The sequence below is a fragment of the Odontesthes bonariensis genome, chromosome 3, assembly GCF_027942865.1.
Source record: "Odontesthes bonariensis isolate fOdoBon6 chromosome 3, fOdoBon6.hap1, whole genome shotgun sequence".
In the NCBI taxonomy this organism is placed as follows: Eukaryota; Metazoa; Chordata; class Actinopteri; order Atheriniformes; family Atherinopsidae; genus Odontesthes; species Odontesthes bonariensis.
This window is the reverse complement of record NC_134508.1, coordinates 3266191-3288098: the sequence shown is the minus strand read 5'-3', so window position 1 is coordinate 3288098 and position 21908 is coordinate 3266191. Positions and strand designations below refer to the sequence as shown.

Genomic DNA, 21908 nt, shown 5'->3' with positions numbered 1-21908 from the left:
GCAGAAGCATATGAAAGGAAAAAGCTTCGGTATGTGGAGTTGGGGGCAGAAGCAGAGCAGCGAGGATGGAAAGTTAGAATCTGTCCAGTGGAAGTAGGATGTAGAGGATTTGTTGCAAAGTCTGTTGTCTCATTGTTGAGGGAGCTGGGTGTAAGTGGACAGAGTGTGAGGAAAATAGTGAAGGAAGTGTCAGATGAGGCCGTAAAGTCCAGTCAGTGGATTTAGATTAGAAGAAGCAATAGCAGCAGGGGGCCCAGCAGGGGGAGCACTTAGGGTAAACAGACTTTTGGAAAAAGCAAAGAAGAAGTTCAAGATATTTAAGTGGAGGGTTTGGCCCATGTGAGCCTTTTGAATCCAGGCGGCCATTTTGGGTGAGTTGGCTTTGAGTGAGTTGTATGGCTTAAGCCTGGTTTATAGTCGGTAACGCAAGACGCAAGAAGAAACGCAAGCCCTTGCGCGGTTGCAAGCCCCCCATTGCGAGCTTGCGTGTGTCACCTCAATTTTCTAAACTTCACGCAAGAAAAAGACGCAAGCCTACTACTTGAAAACGGCATACTCATCGATCTGACAGCATGCAGAGCGTTTACACACAGTGCACTTCACTCCTGTCCGAGCCGAAATCAGCCAGCCTGAAAAGCTGATTTCCCTTAAGTTATAAACTCTGTAAATATATAACTTTAGCAACATTTGAAACATTTTCAGGCGAGAAAGTAGTCGTTTAGACCCCCAAGGTGTTGAAAATCTGACAAAATACCGGCTATTTACAAGAAGAAGAAGCATGAATCACTCGAAGAGGTCCTGGCGGTGAATTTCCTTTCATCATAGTAGGCTTGTCATTGAAAAAACCCGCTACTCCACCTACTGTCCTGGCGGTGAATCGTCACGCAGCACACGCAAGCGCCGGCAAAGCTAAATGAAGTATAAACGTCTCGCGCCATTAACATAAACGCAAGAAGAAAGCGCAAGGGCAGTAAAAAGAAGTATAACTCAGCCTTTAGTTTTTGCTGGAATTTTTAGTGATTATAAAACTGTTTAGGTGAGTTTGTCTGCTGAATCTGCTGGTGTGTCTTGTCCAGCCTCCACCTCTGGCACCCTCTATATTTTCATTACCCCCTACCAGAACCAGGGTTTGAATCCCCACCCCGCTGTGACTGGTGTGCAGTTGGTGACAGGCTGGGGTAGCGTGTGGCTGTAAAAAATGGTTATTGTGGTGTGAGCAGTGTTGGCTGGCATTAGGGGGGTGACTCTGGGACGCCAGTGGTCATTGTCTGACTGTATTCTGTCTGCTGTTTTCAGCTTCACTCACAGACTAAATGGCTTCCAGATCAGAGGAAGATTTCTGCTGTTCGGTCTGTCATGACATCTACAGAGATCCTGTTCTTCTGTCATGTAGCCACAGCTTCTGTAGAGACTGTCTGAGGAGCTGGTGGAAGGACAAACCAGCACAAGAGTGTCCAGTTTGTAAGAGAAGATCTTCAAAGGAAAACCCACCCTGTAACCTGGTGTTGAAGAATCTGTGTGAGTCCTTCGTACAGGACAGAGATCACAGAGCTTCAGAGGCTCTCTGCAGTCTGCACTCTGAGAAACTCAAACTCTTCTGTCTGGACCATCAGCAGCCGGTTTGTATCATCTGCAGAGATTCAGAAAAACACTCCAACCACAGATTCAGACCCATCGATGAAGCTGCACAGCAACACAAGAAGGAACTTCAGAAATCTCTGGAACCCTTAAAGGAGAAACTGGAGCTCCAGAAGAAAGTTACAGAGAAGTTTGATCAAACAGCAGAACACATTAAGGTCCAGGCCCGACACACAGAGGGGCAGATTAAGGAGCAGTTTAAGAAGCTTCAGCAGTTTTTAGCAGAGGAAGAGGAGGCCAGGCTGGCTGCACTGAGGGAGGAAGAGCAGCAGAAGAGTGGGATGATGAAGGAGAAGATGGAGGCTCTGAGCAGAGAGATGGCAGCTCTTTCAGACACAGTCAGAGCCACAGAGGAGGAGCTGAGAGCTGAAGGCGTCTCATTCCTGAACCACTACAAGGCTGCAGTGGAAAGAGTCCAGCGCTGCCCCCTGCTGGATGATCCACAGCTGCCTGCAGGAGCTCTGATAGACCAGGCCAAACACCTGGGCAACCTGGCCTTCAACATCTGGAACAAGATGAAGGACAATAGCCGCTTTCGGACTGTAGGAACCTTTGGCAGTTCTAATAACCTTTTAATCCGCGGGGCCGTTTTCTCCTGTGTTCGGACATACAGGAACTCGGGGCTTTCTCCCTTAGTTCCTATAACTATTTAGCTCCTTCTCCGAGGTCGGGTCTTTTTATGGTTCTATAGAACTAATCTAACGGAGGTGTGTGGTGGTCGGTAGCTACGCCCCATGTCATGCTATCACGGCTGAAATATTTCCTCAATAGACACAGACACAACCGGCGGGTGTTTAATAAGTTAAACTTACACTGGTCTCATTTGTCTGCAGTGCTCTGCTCTCCTTTCTTCCTTCATGAAATAAAAAAGTATCGTCTCCTGACTCTCTCTGTGAGCTTTTCCAGCCTCGATATTAGACGCCTGATGTGATTGTCCATGATTAATATCACCATCATGCAGACCATAAACACAGTGGCCTCCCTGCTCTCCATATTAGCTTCTTGGTGGTGTTTTTTCTACTCTCCTTACTTTTACCGTTTTGGTTTGTGTTTGAATGTAGCGCTAAACGGCTAACGCGTCACTGAAGCAGACGGCTGCGCGCGGCACATCAGTCCCTATCAGGTCCCGACTCATGTGCGACTGCAGACTGAAACAGTTCCGCTGGGGAAGGATAGTTATCAGAACGAAATTCGAGGAGGGTAGTTCTGATAACTACTTTCTTAGAACGGTCTGTCCGAAAGCGGCTATGGTCTGCTACACTCCTCTCTTTATGGACCCAAACACTGCTGATTCAGAGCTCATCCTGTCTGAGGATCTGACCGCTGTGAGTGCAGGAGAGGAACAGAACCTTCCTGATAATCCAGAGAGGCTCAGAGGATTGGATGTTCTGAGTTCTGAGGGCTTTAACTCAGGGACTCACAGCTGGGATGTCGAGGTTGGAGACAGTACAATCTGGGGACTTGGTGTGTTAGCAAAGTCTGCTGAGAGGAAGGAAGACATAGACTCTGGATTGTGGGTGATTGGGCTCTATGAAGGTAAATACCCAGCATGGTCACCACCAGCTGAACTCACTCTTCTGTCAGTATCAAAGACGCTCCGGAGGATCAGAGTGAATCTGGACTGGAACAAAGGAAAGCTGACGTTCTCTGATCTTGATACAAACACACACATACACACCTTCACACACACTTTCACTGAGAAGATGTTTCCATATATTTCCACTGATGATAAAGCTAAGATGTTACCTCTGAAGGTCTCAGTGACGGTGGAACAGATCTGATGTGTTCAGGATGAAGAACACAGTTCACATGAGACTTTATTGATCTGTGTGAAACTCAGTGTTTTCATCTTCAAACAGGAACATTTTAGATGTATTGATCTGATCTGTCAGCAGAGCTGCTGTTTGGCTTTAAACTCTGATCAGTTCAGTTTGATCAGCTTCATATCTGCTTAATAATCTGTACTGATGAAACGTCACATGAAGTCGATGACCTGAAGTTTAGTTTTGCTGTGGCAGCGGCTTCACCTTTAATTTCAGTTGCTGACATTTTCAAACGTGTTCGTTAATATGTTTAACATCCATGTTCTCAGCAGCGATCAATAATCTGTGTTTTCACTGTGTTCCAGGTACATTTACATGTTTTTCTGCCTTTATAATGAGGGATGCTCTGATCGCTCAGCTGCTCATCATCAGATCAGACTGATCAGAGAAATATGATCATTTTAAATCAGTTAAACTCTGATCACAGACATCTGAATATAAAATGTATCTATAGATATAATATGGATCATACATGTGGAACAAACTCCCAGATAACTGCAGCTCTGCATCAACTCTTCTTCTTTTAAATCAAACATGAAGACTTTCCTGTTCGCTGCATTTAATGAGCAGGAATCATTTGGCCTGGAGGACTCTGATTGATAACTCGTAACCAAAGAACCTTTTTGTGATTAGTAATGGAAAATGAATTCTTCTATGCATTGTATTGAGTGTTACTGTGTATAACCTGCAGATGACCTTGTTGCCAGATCCCAACACATCCCGTTTTTCTCTTTCCTCCCGAGAACACGGTGTGCTGGTTGTATGATAAAGCTGCACTTTAAGCAGGATAGAAGGGAAGCTGGGACTTGCAGCTGTGTCTGTGTAACCTCGACTGTAGCTGGGGAGGAAAGGTAGATAAGAACGCTCAACTACACCCGAGGAGCGATGAAGAAACCATGTGCATTATAACCGACTTGTTTTTGTCTCGGTGGTCAGAGCAGCTCTGTACTTCGTGCTGTGTTGTTCTCTCTTGCAAGATATCATTAAAAGCCTTTTATCTCCTCAGAAAATAACCGACTCTGAGCCTTACTAACATTTCCACCACAGATTCTCAACCGCTTTTGTTTGAGTTCAGCCTCCACATTCATTTCTTTGCACATCTCCTTTGCAGTTGTCTGTGCATCAGAAAATCCAGTGGTTCTGCAGCAGGTGAGGGAATGGCTGGTTTTCTTTAGCAGGTTGGCAGCGACCTCTAGCTGCACGGAGGGTGATTGCATCAGTTTACTCACACGCTGGATCTTGCTCAGAATGTCATACATGGCTGTACAAATATGAATGGATCCAATCTCCTCAGCCAAAGACTGAGCTGCAACTCTCCCCAAAGGGTCTACAGTTGACTCCCTCACCTCCAGGAGAGCCTCTCTGATTTGCCTCACTGCCTCAATGCTTTTTATGTCAGTGTCGAGGGTCCAATTCAGATCATTTGAGACTTAAGATCCCAGAAACCTGAATTTCCAGCAATTACCGTAAATTCTGGACTATAAGCCACTACTTTTTTCCCACACTTTGAACACTGCGGCCTATAATATGGTGCGGCTAATGCATGTTTTTTTTTCATGGCGCCAAAAACAGTAGACCAATAAAATTGATGAGAAGTTCACAGAGGTCCAATGAAATTGTGCGATACATCATGCTAACTTTTACAGTTAATTACGGTCTTGTAAATCAGTCATTTGTACTCAACCTCATCAACATGGAAGATACTCGAAGAAAAGCATACGATGCCGCTTTTAAGTTAAAGGTAATCCGTCTGGCGATTGAAGTAGGAAATCGAGGTGCTGCACGTCGTTTTGGCATAAATGAATCGATGGTGAGACGGTGGAGACACCAGCGCGAAGAACTGACTCGATGCAAAAAGACGACAAAAGCTTTCAGAGGTAATCACAGCAGGTGGCCGGACCTGGAAAACTCCCTTGAAGACTGGGTGAACACACAGCGAGCAGGAGGCCGCGGAGTTTCCACCGTGCAGATCAGGCTGAAGGCTAAAGAAATGGCCACCGAGATGAACATCGAAGATTTTGGAGGTGGGCCATCGTGGTGTTTCAGATTTATGAAACGAAAAGACCTGTCCGTCCGGGCACGCACGACGCTGTGTCAGCAGCTCCCTCCCGACTACGAGGAAAAACTCGCTAACTTCCATACATTTACTCAAACAAAGATAGCGGAGCATTCCATCGGGCCAAATGACATAATAAATATGGATGAAGTACCTTTGACCTTTGACTTGCCGCTGACCCGGACTGTAAATAAAAAAGGTGACTCGTCCATCACAATCAAAACAACTGGCCACGAGAGGACGCACTTCACGTGTGTTCTGAGCTGCACAGCATCCGGACTAAAGCTCCCACCCATGGTGATTTTTAAGCGTCTGACAATGCCAAAGGAAAAGATCTCAAAAGAAATAGTGGTGAAAGTCAATAAGAAAGGCTGGATGGAAGAAAGCCTAATGAAGGAATGGCTTACGGAGTGCTATGGCAAGCGTCCAGGGGGATATTTTCACCAAAAAAAAGCACTGCTCGTGATGGACAGCATGAGGGCCCATATAACTGTCTCAGTGAAAGCTGCCATCAAGAGTACAAACTCTATCCCAGCTGTGATTCCAGGGGGCACCACGAAGTATTTGCAGCCACTGGACATCAGCGTTAACCGTGCATTTAAAGTGGCACTGCGCAGTGAGTGGGAAACTTGGATGACGAGTGGCGAGAAATCCTTCACCAAAACTGGCCGCATGAGAAGGGCAACTTTTGCTGATGTCTGCCAGTGGGTTATAAATGCGTGGAGCCGCGTCAAAACATCCACCATCACCAGCGGGTTTCGGAAGGCTGGGCTGCTCCGTGATGAAGAGGACCGCGAGTGCTCAAGTGAGAGCGACAACGAAGAGACTGAAGTGAGTGACAGTATCCTAAAGTTGTTCAATTCAGACACTGAGGAAGAGGACTTTGATGGTTTTAGTGCGCAGGAGTAAGAAGAAGGCGACTGACTTTTCCTGATACGCTGCAAAGTTCGCGTTGTTCAGTAAAAAAGCATATGCAACGTTATTTGCGTGTTACCGACACGTATAAAAGTACGGTCGATGTGTTACAGGTACTGTTTCAAAAAAGCATTCGTAAAATGTACCGTATTTGTTTGTTTTACCATACGGATTAAATGAAACGTTAAAAAAATCCTCACGTGTAATATCTTTGTGTAAATATCTGCGGCTTAAAATCCGGTGCGGCCTATACAAGTACAAAATTGATTTTCTTTCTAAAATTAGAGCGTGCGGCTTATAATCAAGTGCGCTCTGTAGTCCGGAATTTACAGTTTTTATTGATTATATTTATCATCTAGTCGTACTAACAGTGGTCCATAAAAATGAGGAAGAGTGTGAGCAGCCTGTGACAGCACAGTCCCTCCAAAAGTTAAAACACACACTGAGCTAACACACTACCTGGGCTGACTAAAAAGAACTCGGGTCATGCAGACCCCTCCCACAGATTAACATGCAAATTGGCTGAAACTAGTTTCAATGGGGGCTGTTATCACACAGTGAAACTAAACCAGCAGTAAGCCTACTTAGGAGTCAAAGTATAGTAAAAAGCAGCCTGGTACACAAGAAAAATGTTACTTACTTATTCTGGATGAATCCAGGAGTTCACAGTCCCTCCAAAAGTTAAAACACACACCAAGCTAACACACTACCTGGGCTAACTAAGAAGAACTTGGGTCATGCAGACCCCTCCCACAGATTAACAGGCAAATTGGCCAGTCTTGGCTGACACTTGTTTCAATGTCGGCTGGCAATGTTGGCTGAAAGCCAACTTTTCGTGTAAAATTAGTTGCAGGGCTAAAATAAAGCTAGATATGATTAGCCACAACCACCTATAGCCAGCTTCAGTCAAGTACAATTAGCTCCATTTTGTGCCACAACATTCATATTGTTTCAGCTGCATCTTGTGATCCCATCACATTGTCATGGCCAAACACACATGCTCACAGACACTGATGTTGTATATGGTCATTGGGTATGTTTACTGTGATTAAAAACAGCTGGTTGCAGAAGTCATAACCTCCATGTCGGCTGTTGCTGAGTTCAGCTGCTAATTCTTGTTTTTAACAGAGTTTGAATGTGAGCTGCATCACAAAATATAAAAATGCAGATAAAAATATAAAACCTGCTGATCATTAACTTTCAGAGCTGCTGGCAGGTTTCCCTCTCTGGAATGAAACACACCTTAGTTACAGGTGAGGCAGCAGGTCTAACAGGTTTAAGCTCCACCCGACTGACCTGAGACGGAGCAGGAAACAGTCAGAGATTCTTCTTCACTACAGAGAGACACACAGACGATCAGATTCACCTTCAGACCAAACTCACAGCTTCCTCTGAGCGAGTCCAGCTGCAGGAGAGAGAAGTGGAAACTTCAAGCTGCTCACACTCCACACACTGAAGGTGAGTTTGTATGGAGTAAGACAGCTTCCAAAAAGATGTATCCATCATTCTAACCATTCGTACTCGTAATGATAAAGTTGTACACAAAATTCTGCTGTCTTACACATGAGTCTGAGCAATTGTTCGGGTTAGGAATGTTTTTTTATGTGAGTATGAATCTAAAAGCTGTGAGTGCAAAGTCTTGTGAATACAACTCTAATTTCTACGACTACGAATTCTCCACTGTGAACACGAATTCAAGTGTGTGGGTACAACTCGAAAAGTGTTGAAATGACATCACATTGCTCACAGGGGAAAGTAATCGAACCCCGATTGCTCCAACCGCGCATGCGCCAAAGATGGCCGACACGAGTGCACGCATCATGGATTTATTAATACATCCATGGCACGCATGGTTACGCATTATGGAAAAATGACGAACATCGTGCAGACCCCCCACAAAAGAATACATTTTTGCGTCGTTACAATCCCGATTATGTAAAATACGGCTTCATAAACGGAGGTACCGAGGCAGTGCCGAGAGCCCAGTGTGTGGAGTTTGGGCTATCGCCGTCAAATGACTGAAACAGACTCAGAGCAACGCTGGAGGCTACTCTGAGAGTGAGCCTTTCCCCATCCCACCCAGACTGGATCTGATTGTGTCTCAGAGGCAGGCCCGAATGTCTCATTAGGAGGTGAAGATTAAAAAGATGGAGTTGTATTACTGTTGTTCATTGTTGTTATTATTGTCGTTAGTGTTGATTTGTCAGATATAAAGATTCTTCTGGTTCTTCATGCCTGCTGAAGCAATTGTCAAATGACTTTGCAGATTATAAGGCTATAGTTTCATTTGCACTTTATTTCAATTTTATTTACAGTTTATTTCATTAAAAAAAAATATTCATATTATTTGAATGTATTTATTTTGTCACCCTTTTATGGATTCATTGATTTATATATATATTTTAAATTTTTTTTAAAAATCTAAATATTGGTACTTTTTCAATTAAAAAGCCTGACTTGATCCTTTAAAAAAATGTATTGTCCCGGCTTGATTTGTGCCAGGAATTATCAGCCTGTTCAGTGGCTTGATGTGTGCAGGTTTACATACACATGTCTAATAAAAGTCTTTGTGATGATCCCATTTTATCATGTCATTTTATTTGACAAGGATCTGCTTGTCAAACTGTAAGTGGATTTGGTTTATTATTGAATACAAATCAAACCGTGAGTGAGGTCAATTAAACCTATACAGTGTAAATATTTAATGGGCCCTGGGCCACTTTGTACTATAAAAATTGGGCCTCGAGGTAAAAAAGGTTAAGAACCCTTGCCTTAGATATCACTACTCATGAGACACACACACACATTAGGTCTTGGGGGGTGCTAGCACTGAGTGGTATCTGGTGGTATCTGGTGTATCTTTGGGTATGTAGGCTGTCCGGAGGGCCACGCTCACAGTTCCACAAGGTTGCCTGCCCCTCAATTTTAAATGCTCACTATTAGGAAATATCAAAGAGCCAGAGGGGCAAGGGGAGGGGTCTTCCCACACCCCTGTTGCCTGGTTGCTGCCTGGGGCGGGAGGGGCCAGGAGGAGGAGTTGTCCTGCTGGTTCGGGGGCTGTGGTGGCTGGGGGGCTGCTGGCCCCCGGATGTGCCCGCTGCGCAACACCCCAGCGGAGTTGGGGGATGGAATGTGTGTGTGGATGTGTGTTTATTTATTTTTTTATTTTCTTATTTTTATTTTTATTTTTTTCTTATATGATTTATGGGGTGACTGGGTCTGGGTCCTGCTGTCCTCTGGCCTGCTTGTGTTGATCCTGATGGGGGGGGGGGCATTGCCTCTCCCCGCTGCTCGCGGCTTCACCCACCTGTGGGCACGTCTTGACTCCCGGGGCGCTTGCCCAGGGGCACTGGGGCGTGCGCTGGCCCACTGCGCTTGGCTGTCTGGGGTTCCTGGCCCTTTCGGGTGTTGGGCGGGGCCTCTGCCGGGGGGTTTGGTGGCGCTTGGGCTCGCGGGGGCCAGTTCCGGCACACAGCCCATGTCTGGGTGGCGGGGGCCTGGCGGGGCTGGTAGGCTGCCACCTCTGGTCACCGAGGGGCCTCTGCCCGATGCTTGTGGGGGCCCTGACCGGGGGCTTCCTCTGCTGTCTTCTGGGGGGATGCGTGGTTGTCCCTACAGTGGGCTTCCCGGGTTCTGTGCTCCTTGGGGGCTGTTGGTGGCCTGGGTGTCCTCTCAGCCTGCTTCTCATTGCTCGGGGGGGGTGGCTTGTGGCCCTATACACTTATACACTCATAATTAAGCATGGTTATTATGTGGGACCATCTATGTGTATTGCATGTTCATGCACACACATTAGCCCAGTAGCATGTTCGCTAAGCAGTTGTGTTGTCCTGTGGTTTAAGGTCATCTGTATCCACAGTTGTATTATGTGATTGCTGCTGCTTGTGCTTTTTTGTTTGTTTGTTTGTGTGTTTGTTCTCTGCTCCTGGTGCCTCGAAGGCTGCATTCCCAACAAAAGCCGTGGATTGTCTTCAGTTTTGTTTTTACAGGTGTAGCAGATGGTTTTCTGATTTTTCATTGTTTTTGTCTCTTCATATTTCTGTTCTTTTTTTGTTTTTCCTTCTTCACTCTCCCTCTCTCTCTGTCCCCCGGTCCGGTTCGGCACTATCACATGTTAAGTATTGTAACAAAAAATAAATAAATAAAAATGAGGAGTTGATGGGCATCAAGGGGAGCTTTACATTCATAAAGCTTCCCTTGGCATAGCAAATGTGTTTGGCATAAACGGTATTCAGATTACAATTCCACTGCCATAATGCTGGACAGGACAAGGGGTTAAAAAGAAAAGAAAAGAAAAAAAAAAGATGTGCAATAAACCCAACAGATTTCACCCAAACATTTCATTATAAAATGTCATCATGGAAAATGTAAAATAAGCCTTAATAAATAAGTTATTTTACTGCTATTTATACTGTTGGGTAGATTAATCTGCAACAGTGAGCTGTATTTGATCAAATTTAAGGGTTTGGACATTGTAGAAAAGTTCTGAAGTCCTATTGAGGGTTGATCCATGGCAGCATGACTGCAGCAGCGACCATCACATCTGCTGACCTCCCTGACAACAACAAGAGAGAAACAATTCATTATCACAGCTGCAAAGTAATGCTGAAAAAAACATATTTAATTAGTTAAAGACCGGTCAGCTAATGCCTCACAATGCCAAAAGAATTATTAAATGTATCATTACTATAGGCCTTTATGGTATTTTGGTAATGTTTTAAAACCTAACAATCAAAACAACTTTACATAATGTCACCTGACAATTAAAAGTTAACGGACTTTGAAATGATCACGTTAATTACCTCACGTTAGCCTTCGTTAACAGCTTTCAGTTAGGTCCCTAAATCCATTCCATCTTTAACATTAACCCTCTGGGGTCTAAGGCCTTCTCAGAGACTTTGAGGTAGTTGTCACCACCTTGACATTTTCAAGTATTTCAACTAACTGTAAACATCTATGCAAAAGTGACACATATGGTTGTATTCTGAAAAGCCTCAAAAAAACAATATGAGAGTGAAGTGAATGTAATACAAATAAGTTTTATTTAGATTGAGGGGAAACACAACTGTACAAAAAAACAAGTTTTAGAGGTCTTCAAACAGTGCAAGAAAACACACTATAAATGTATCTAGCCAAGACTTTTGAAGGTTGAACCTTGTAAACAAAAGTGTTGGCTGCATAATAGTAAAAAGTGCAGTCAGAAATGTTTTTTTGTTTTCACACAAACTGTAAAAAAGTAATTGTACCTCCAGGCATTGTCTCTGTTAGTTGAATACTAATTAGATGGGTGTGTAACACCCCTGATTGCCCCCACCCCCCTGTCACTCTCCATGTGATAATTGTCTGTCACTGGCAGGACATTGCTGCCTTCCCCTACATGCTGGCTGAATGGGGCGTGTTCTCACCTGTGAATAGCCACTCAATCACCTGGTACCTTACATGTGAATAGCGATAGGTGTGGCCTAGGAAGCTGCTGCAGTCAGCCTGATTTATACTCAGAAACCAGGTCGTCTGCGTATGTACGCAGACATGCCCCCCCCCTACGCAGACACTACGCAGACACTACGCAGACACTACGCAGACACTCTGGTGCACCTCCTCAAAATTGTAACTCACCGCAGACAGTGTCGCAGACATCGCCGCAGACATCGCCGCAGGGGGGAGAGAAAGGAGGCCTCTGATTGGTCAACTCCGCTCTACACTATGCGTATTTCCGGTTTGCGTTGTTTTGTTTTGTTTGACCCTGCGATTTCGCCAAAACAAAATGGACCATCTGGAAGAGCGCATCATTGAAGAAGTTCGTAAATACCAACATCTTTACGACTTTCGCAGTCCACACCATAAAGACAGCACATACTCCAGAAATTCGTGGAAGGAGATAGCAACAAATGTGGGTCTTGATACGGCCGAGACGGTGCGGAGGTGGAAAAATGCTCGGGACAAATTTGTGCGACACCGGAGGGACATCAGGGGGAAAAAGAGCGGGGATCCAGGTGGAAAAAGGGTCCCACCGTTCTACATATTCATGTCCTGGCTGGAACCCTTCGTGAAACATCGACTAACAACGTCGAATTTCCCTTCAGAGGTAAACTTCATATCTTTTTGTACATGTGCCTAGTCAGGAGCTAGCTTGCTTGCTAACGTGAGTGAACATGTACTACCTGCTTTGCTCATTGTAGCTAGTGCTGGCGCTAGCTAATGTTTGGTGAACATGCCGCCAAAGCCCTTTGTTTTGAGTTTGATTAAAGCTATACAAAGCTACGGTGCCCTAGCTCCCCAAATACAACGCTGTGTTGCTAAGCTGTGCCTGTTTCTGCACGCTAAAACAAAGGGCAGGTCACTACTTTTGTATTGTGACGGTACCAAAGTGAGCGTAAAAGACACTTTATACTAAATGGTACATGTGCATTGGTGCTATTCTACACATGTACACTGGATCATGATCTGTACAATGACCAATTGCAGATGGAAATTAGCTGCTAAGCTACAATCTGGTGCAGGTCATCTCTTTTGTCATTAATGTACTTTGCACATGGTCCCTGACTAAATAAACTAATTGTTGATTTGCTTTTTGTTTACAGACAACACAGGACACGGATCCCAGCTGTGATCTGAGCACAGAGACCTCTGAGCTCAGCTCTGATCCACCTTCGCCCGCCTGGACCCTGGAGAGCCTGTATGCCTCCCGGCCTTCCACCTCTTCACCTGTCCCTGCCTCACCCGCCCCCTGCCTCACCCGCTGCCTCACCCGCTCCCTGCAACTCCTCTGCCCGCCCGCCCCCTGCCTCACCCGCTGCCTCACCCACTCCCTGCAACTCCTCTGCCCGCCCGCCCCCTGCCTCACCTGCTCCCTGCAACTCCTCTGCCCGCCCGCCCCCTGCCTCACCCGCTCCCTGCAACTCCTCTGCCCGCCCGCCCCCTGCCTCACCCGCTGCCTCACCCGCTCCCTGCAACTCCTCTGCCCGCCCGCCCCCTGCCTCACCCGCTGCCTCACCCGCTCCCTGCAACTCCTCTGCCCGCCCGCCCCCTGCCTCACCTGCTCCCTGCAACTCCTCTGCCCGCCCGCCCCCTGCCTCACCTGCTCCCTCTGTGCGGCCAGCGCCCAAGCGAGTGCCAGCCAGCATGACCAAGCGCAAGCGCACAGATGACCAGGACATACGTGTACACCTGGAGCAACTGGCTGAAAGTCGCCTGATGCTGCAACGCAGTCTGCAGCAGGATGACTGCTCGTCCTTTGGGACGTTCATGGCGGACATGCTAAGGAAGGTACCGGTGGACAGCAGGGACACTGTCACCAGGAATGCCATCAACTATATGTACGACCAGGTGGATCGGGTGCGGGTTGCAGCAGAGACACCAAACTTTTTTAATTTGTAATAACTACATAGTTTCTGTTTATTATTAGGTGTTGTTGCACTACTTTTGTTCAGTTTGTTCAGTTACCTTCACTGTTGAATATTTTTGTATATGTACATTTTCATTTTTTGCTTTTTTCCACCTTGGTGTGGCTCAGAAATAAAACCAAAGTTTTATGGACACAATGTATCTCTTTTATTATTCTGACAATCATAGTATGCCAAACTACAGAAATGTCTTGAAACAACCATTTAAAAAAACCATTAAAAACATACAAGCAAGTTAAAAAAAAACACACACAGTGTGAAAGAGTTTGTTTAAAAAAAGAAAAAAGGCCATCACTCTTCGAGCGCTCCAAGTGTACCACGAGTCACCACATCTTTCTGCCATGGCACAGATCCACGCTCTGTCTGGAAGAAAGACATCAGGTCTCTCCTCACTGCCATAGATGCTCTGGTGGCGCGAGCTCTGGACATCAATGGTGGGTCAATAGGCTCCATGTTGGAATCCCCAGAGACTTCAGCTCGCCACTCACCGGGCCTCACAGACCCAGCTCTTTCCACGTCTGGATAGCTGGGAGGTATGTAGCGTGCCTCTTGGCTTGCCACCTCGTCTGTGTGGGTGAGGTAGTTGTGCACCACACACGCCTTCACCACATCCTCAGCCTTGTCGGGGAAAAACTCAATTGGCCGTCCGAGGATCCTCCACCGTGCAACCATGATGCCAAAGGTGTTTTCAATAACCCGTCTTCCCCTGCTGTGTCGGTAATTGTAGACTTGCTTGTCATGAGGCAGATTAGTTCCTGCATGAGAAGAAACGGGGCAGGGAGACAATGAAGCACTCATTATTGCACTGCAGTTAGATTGTAATAATAACCATGTAGAAATGCAGTAGAACATACGTTTTGTTTATATATCATCACGGCTAACATATTCTAGCATTTCCACTTAACATAGACGTCAGGATATGCAGCACATCCTTCATTATCTTACATAGCATTACATTTTGCATATACTTTTATCCGAAGCGACTTCCAGACTTGTAGATCACGTACATACCTTGAAATGGTCCCATGAGGTTGCAGTGGAGGGGGAAAGCGGCGTCACCAACGACAACATGGGGTGTCTTCACCAAGGTCCCGGGGAGGTCAGCTGGTGGAGGCAGGTTTAGCTTGTGATCGAGGAGCAAGGACCCGAAGGTACTCTCCTTGAACACCCCACCGTCGCTCTCACGTCCGTAGGCTCCGACGTCCACCATTGTGAAGCGATATCTTGCATCGCACAGCGCCATCAACACAATGGAGTGGGCACCCTTGTAGTTGAAGCAGTCGCTCCCTGATCGTGGGGGGGCCTTCATGGTGACGTGTTTGCCATCGATACTTCCAACACAATTTGGGAAGTTCCACAATCTCCAGTAGTCAGCCGCGATGTTTTCCCACATGGCTGGTGTGGGTAATGGCAGAAACTCTGGTTGTAGTACCGTCCACAAAGCCTGGCACACCTCGGACACTATCCCAGACACCGTGCAGGACGCTAGCTTGTAGCTATGTGCGACGGTCCGTTGGTTTGCACCAGAAGCCAAAACACGCAGCGCCACGGCCAGTCTTTCGGCAACACTCACAGGTGAATTGTGTGTCGTCTGGTGTTGAATGAGGGGTTGTAGACGGTGAACAAGCTCGTCAAACCGACACACGGACATCCTGAAATATTGGAAGTGCGTTTCCTCGTCGTCTCTCATCGGTAGAACTAGTGTAGCAAATTCCCCAGTTTCACTCCGAGGGACATTCAAAGGGCGTACAGACCATCTTCTGTGACGCTTCTTTCGCCTCTCTGCCAGCTCCTGTAGTAGCAATATTTCTTCTATTTCTAGATCGATCAGCTGCATCTCAATCAAAGTGCGCATTCGTCCAGTCGCCATTGTTGTTGAATGACCTGCGATACACTGCTGCGAGAGTATACACGGCCCCAACCGGAAGATAAACACGCCACCCACCACACCACACCCACAATCCTAGCTTGTTCGTGATTGTCCCTCTTGCGTTGTGGAGTGGAATTACATAGCGCAGACCGCGCTTCAAAATGGGGTATAAATCAAAAACGTCTGCGTCATGTCTGCGTCGTGTCTGCGACACACTGCTGCGAAGTATACACGAGCCTTGAGACTACAGAAAATCCAAAGATTTCTGTTCACTCTCTTTAAAAAGGGCCAGCTATATAATTTATTTTAAAAAATATATATTTGAAAACTAGAAGTTTCAAGGTTTTTAATGGTGTCCCTTATATGTTTGAATGACAAAAACTCACAGAGTTACAGATGTGTTTTTGGAGATGTGTCAAAAATGCCCACCGGTGGGCATTAGACCCCAGAGTGTTAACATCGACATTTCATGCAAACCAAATGTAAAAATAAGGATGTCTAAGAGTATACTTCTGATAGCTAATGCTTAAAAATGTAACATGGGTTTAAAATGTTGTTATTTCATTAACTTACCAGTAATTGTTCTTGACGAGCAGTTGAGATCAACGATGTATTACTCTATAGCTCTGCTGTCGGCCATCTTTGGCGCATGCGCGGTTGGAGCAATCTGGGTTTGATCACTTTCCCCTGTGAGCTATGTGATGTCATTTAAACACTTTTTTTTGTCCTATCCACAAACTTGAATTCGTGTTCACAGTGGAGAATTCTTTGTCGTAGAAATTAGAGTTGTATTCACAAGACTTTGCACTCACAGCTTTTAGATTCATACTCACATAAAAAAAAACATTCCTAATCCGAACAATTTTTCAGACTCATGTGTAAAACAGCAGAATTTTGTGTACAACTTTATCAATACGAGTACGAATGGTTAGAATGATGGAAACATCTTTTTGGAAGCTGTCTTATTCCATAAGTTTCACCAAAAACACCACAAACAGTCAGTTTGATGAAGTCAGTAGAGCTGGGAGGGGAGCCATGGCTGACTGTATTCTGTCTGCTGTTTTCAGCTTCACTCACAGACTAAATGGCTTCCATATCAGAGGAAGATTTCTGCTGTTCGGTCTGTCATGACATCTACAGAGATCCTGTTGTTCTGTCATGTAGCCACAGCTTCTGTAGAGACTGTCTGAGGAGCTGGTGGAAGGAGAAACCAGCACAAGAGTGTCCAGTTTGCAAGAGAAGATCTTCAAAGGAAAGCCCACCCTGTACCCTGGCGTTGAAGAATCTGTGTGAGTCCTTCGTACAGGACAGAGATCACAGAGCTTCAGAGGCTCTCTGCAGTCTGCACTCTGAGAAACTCAAACTCTTCTGTCTGGACCATCAGCAGCCGGTTTGTCACATCTGCAGAGATTCAGAAAAACACTCCAACCACAGATTCAGACCCATCGATGAAGCTGCACAGCAACACAAGAAGGAACTTCAGAAATCTCTGGAACCCTTAAAGGAGAAACTGGAGCTCCAGAAGAAAGTTACAGAGAAGTTTGATCACTTGGTGTTTTAGCAGAATCTGCTGAGAGGAAGGGAGACATAAAGCCTGGATTGTGGGCGATTGGGCTCTATGAAGGTAAATACTCAGTATGGTCACCACCAGCAGCTAAACTCACTCTTGTGTCAGTACCAAAGAAGCTCCGGAGGATCAGAGTGAATCTGGACTGGAACAAAGGAAAGCTGACGTTCTCTGATCTGGATACAAACACACACATACACACCATCACACACACTTTCACTGAGAAGATGTTTCCATATATTAACACTGATACTAAAGCTAAGATGTTACCTCTGAAGGTCTCAGTGACGGTGGAACAGATCTGATGTGTTCAGGATGAAGAACACAGTTCACATGAGACTTTATTGATCTGTGTGAAACTCAGTGTTTTCATCTTCAAACAGGAACATTTTAGATGTATTGATCTGATCTGTCAGCAGAGCTGCTGTTTGGCTTTAAACTCTGATCAGTTCAGTTTGATCAGCTTCATATCTGCTTAATAATCTGTACTGATGAAACGTCACATGAAGTCGATGACCTGAAGTTTAGTTTTGCTGTGGCAGCGGCTTCACCTTTAATTTCAGTTGTTGACATTTTCAAACGTGTTCGTTAATATGTTTAACATCCATGTCCTCAGCAGCGATCAATAATCTGTATTTTCACTGTGTTCCAGGTAAATTTACATGTTTTTCTGCCTTTATAATGAGGGATGCTCTGATCGCTCAGCTGCTCATCATCAGATCAGACTGATCAGAGAAATATGATCATTTTAAATCAATTCAACTCTGATCACAGACATCTGAATATAAAATGTATCTATAGATATAATATGGATCATATATGTGGAACAAACTCCCAGATAACTGCAGCTCTGCATCAACTCTTCTTCTTTTAAATCAAACATGAAGACTTTCCTGTTCGCTGCATTTAATGAGCAGGAATCATTTGGCCTGGAGGACTTTGATTGATAACTCGTAACCAAAGAACCTTTTTGTGATTTGTATGGAAAATGAATTCTTCTATGCATTGTATTGAGTGTTACTGTGTATAACCTGCAGATGACCTTGTTGCCAGATCCCAACACATCCCGTTTTTCTCTTTCCTCCCGAGAACACGGTGTGCTGGTTGTATGATAAAGCTGCACTTTAAGCAGGATAGAAGGGAAGCTGGGACTTGCAGCTGTGTCTGTGTAACCTCGACTGTAGCTGGGGAGGAAAGGTAGATAAGAACGCTCAACTACACCCGAGGAGCGATGACGCAACAATGTGCATTATAACCGACTTGTTTTTGTCTCGGTGGTCAGAGCAGCTCTGTACTTCGTGCTGTGTTGTTCTCTCTTATCTCTTATCTCCTCAGAAAATAACCGACTCTGAGCCTTACTAACATTTCCACCACAGATTCTCAACCGCTTCTGTTTCAGTTCAGCCTCCTCATTCAATTCTTGGCACATCTCCTTTGCAGTTGTCTGTGCATCAGAAAATCCAGTGGTTCTGCAGCAGGTGAGGGAATGGCTCGTTTTCTTTAGCAGGTTGGCAGCGATCTCTAGCTGCACGGAGGGTGATTGCATCACTTTACTCACAAGGGGTGGATCCCAGACAACCCTTAACAGTCCAAGGGTGGGAGGGAGGGGCGGGGGACCAGAAACGGCCATGTGGTACCGGCTTCGGGTAGCAGGAGGCAGTGGTCTGGCAGACGCCCAGACCTCTGACGGCGTGACAGGAACAGGCAGTGGTCTGGCGGACGCCCAGACCTCTCACGGTGTGGCTGCAACAGGCAGTGGTTTGGCGGATGCCCAGACCGCAGACGGCGTGGCTGGAGCAGGTGGAGGTCTGGCGGGGGGGACAGCAGGAGGCAGTGGTCTGGCGGACGCCCAGACCGCAGACGGCGAGGCAGGAACAGGCGATGGTCTGGTGGACATGGTGTGACAGAACCCCCCTCCCCCCAAGGGGTGGATCCCAGACAACCCTTAACAGTCCAAGGGTGGGAGGGAGGGGCTCGAAGCCGGTCAGGCGGGGGACCAGAAACGGCCATGTGGTACCGGCTTCGGGTAGCAGGAGGCAGTGGTCTGGCAGACGCCCAGACCTCTGACGGCGTGACAGGAACAGGCAGTGGTCTGGAAGACGCCCAGACCTCTGATGGTGTGGCTGCAACAGGCAGTGGTCTGGCGGATGCCCAGACCGCAGACGGCGTGGCAGGAGCAGGTGGAGGTCTGGCGGACGCCCAGACCGCAGACGGCGTGGCAGGAGCAGGTGGAGGTTTGGCGGGGGGGACAGCAGGAGGCAGTGGTCTGGCGGACGCCCAGACCGCAGACGGCGTGGCAGGAACAGGCAGTGGTCTGGCGGACACCCAGACCTCTGACGGCGTGGCTGGAAAAGGCAGTGGTCTGGCGGACGCCCAGAACTCAGACGGCGAGGCAGGAACAGGCGATGGTCTGGTGGACATGGCGTGACAGAACCCCCCCCCCCCCTCAAGGGGTGGATCCCAGACAACCCTTAACAGTCCAAGGGTGGGAGGGAGGGGCTCGAAGCCGGTCAGGCGGGGGACCAGAAACGGCCATGTGGTACCGGCTTCGGGTAGCAGGAGGAAGTGGTCTGGCAGACGCCCAGACCTCTGACGGCGTGACAGGAACAGGCAGTGGTCGGGAAGACGCCCAGACCTCTGACGGTGTAGCTGCAACAGGCAGTGGTCTGGCGGACGCCCAGACCGCAGATGGCATGGCAGGAACAAATGGAGGTCTGGCGGATGCCCATACCGCAGATGGCGTGGCTGGAAAAGGCAGTGGTCTGGCGGACGCCCAGACCTCTGACAGCGTGGGTGGAAAAGGCAGTGGTCTGGCGGACGCCCAGACCCCAGACGGCATGGCACATGAGTCCCATGGCGTGACATAACCCCCCTCAAGGGGTGGATCCCAGACAACCCTTAACAGTCCAAGGGTGGGAGGGAGGGGCTCGAAGCCGGTCAGGCGGGGGACCAGAAACGGGCATGTGGTACCGGCTCCGGGCAACAGGATGCATTGGTCTGGCGGACGCCCAGACCTCTGACGGCGTGACAGGAACAGGCAGTGGTCTGGCGGACGCCCAGTCCCCAGACGGCATGGCACATGAGTCCCATGGCGTGACATAACCCCCCTCAAGGGGTGGATCCCAGACAACCCTTAACAGTCCAAGGGTGGGAGGGAGGGGCTCGAAGCCGGTCAGGCGGGGGACCAGAAACGGGCATGTGGTACCGGCTCCGGGCAACAGGATGCATTGGTCTGGCGGACGCCCAGACCTCTGACGGCGTGACAGGAACAGGCAGTGGTCTTACGGATGCCCAGACCGCAGACGGCGAGGCAGGAACAGGCGATGGTCTGGTGGACATGGCGTGACAGAACCCCCCCCCCCCCTCCCCTCAAGGGGTGGATCCCAGACAACCCTTAACAGTCCAAGGGTGGGAGGGAGGGGCTCGAAGCCGGTCAGGCGGGGAACCAGAAACGGCCATGTGGTACCGGCTTCGGGTAGCAGGAGGCAGTGGTCTGGCAGACGCCCAGACCTCTGACGGCGTGACAGGAACAGGCAGTGGTCTGGAAGACGGCCAGACCGCAGACGGCGTGGCAGGAGCAGGTGGAGGTCTGGCCGGGGGGACAGCAGGAGGCAGTTGTATGGCTGACGCCCAGAACACAGACGGCGTAGCAGGAACAACCAGTGGTCTGGCGGACACCCAGACCTCTGACGGCGTGGCTGGAAAAGGCAGTGGTCTGGCGGACGCCCAGAACTCAGACGGCGAGGCAGGAACAGGCGATGGTCTGGTAGACATGGCGTGACAGAAGTGACAGGCGTGACAGAACCCCCCCCCCCTCAAGCGGTGGATCCCAGACAACCCTTAACAGTCCAAGGATGGGAGGGAGGGGCTCGAAGCCGGTCAGGCGGGGGACCAGAAATGGCCATGTGGTACCGGCTTCGGGTAGCAGGAGGCAGTGGTCTGGCAGACGCCCAGACCTCTGACGGCGTGACAGGAACAGGCAGTGGTCTGGCGGACGCCCAGACCGCAGATGGCATGGCAGGAACAGGTGGAGGTCTGGCGGACGCCCATACCGCAGACGGCATGGCAGGAACAGGCGCTGGTCTGGCGGACGCCCAGATCGCAGATGGCGTGGCTGGAACAGGCGATGGACTGGTGGACGCCCAGACCCCCGATGAAATTGGCAGCAGGCGGTGGTCTGGTTGGCACCCAGACTTCCGTTGGCGTGGCGGTCCTACGGACGCCCAGACCTCCGTCGCCGCGGCGGCAGGAGACAATGGTCTGGTTGGCACCCAGACTAGATCTATTCTGTGACTGACTGGAAGCCAGAGTAAAGATTTTAAAGCTGCTTTGATGTGTTCAGATCTCTATGTCCGGGTTAAAACTCCAGCAGCAGCATTCTGGATGAGCTGCAGATGTTTAATGCTCTTTTTGGGAAGTACATTTTGGAAGTTTTACATTCTTCATAGTGTTTGTTGTTCTGAACTGTGCAGACAAAGTCATGCTGTCGGCAGGCATGGAATGAAACACACCTTAGTTACAGGTGAGGCAGCAGGTCTGACACGTTTAAGCTCCACCCGACTCACCTGAGACGGAGCAGGAAACAGTCAGAGATTCTTCTTCACTACAGAGAGACACACAGACGATCAGAATCACC

At 47.9% G+C, this 21908-nt stretch overlaps 2 protein-coding genes across 3 annotated transcripts in view; both read left to right on the top strand.

Moving 5' to 3' along the window:
• Positions 1 to 21908, top strand: part of grm7 (glutamate metabotropic receptor 7) — a 344389-nt gene that overhangs the window by 298831 nt on the left and 23650 nt on the right. The window lies entirely within an intron of this gene.
• LOC142377670 (nuclear factor 7, brain-like) lies at positions 1313 to 4453 on the top strand. The gene is made up of 2 exons (XM_075461980.1): positions 1313 to 2166; positions 2881 to 4453. The coding sequence occupies exons 1-2, from the start codon at positions 1314 to 1316 to the stop codon at positions 3417 to 3419; spliced, it is 1392 nt and encodes a 463-aa protein (XP_075318095.1). The 5' UTR covers position 1313; the 3' UTR covers positions 3420 to 4453.

What these genes read in the sequence shown, in the direction of transcription:
- LOC142377670 (XM_075461980.1), top strand. Translation starts at nt 1,314, where the DNA reads ATGGCTTCCAGATCAGAGGAAGATTTCTGCTGTTCGGTCTGTCATGAC. An exon ending in GAACAAGATGAAGGACAATA is followed by an intron (nt 2,167 to 2,880) that starts GCCGCTTTCGGA and finishes TCTGTCCGAAAG; the next exon opens with CGGCTATGGTCTGCTACACT.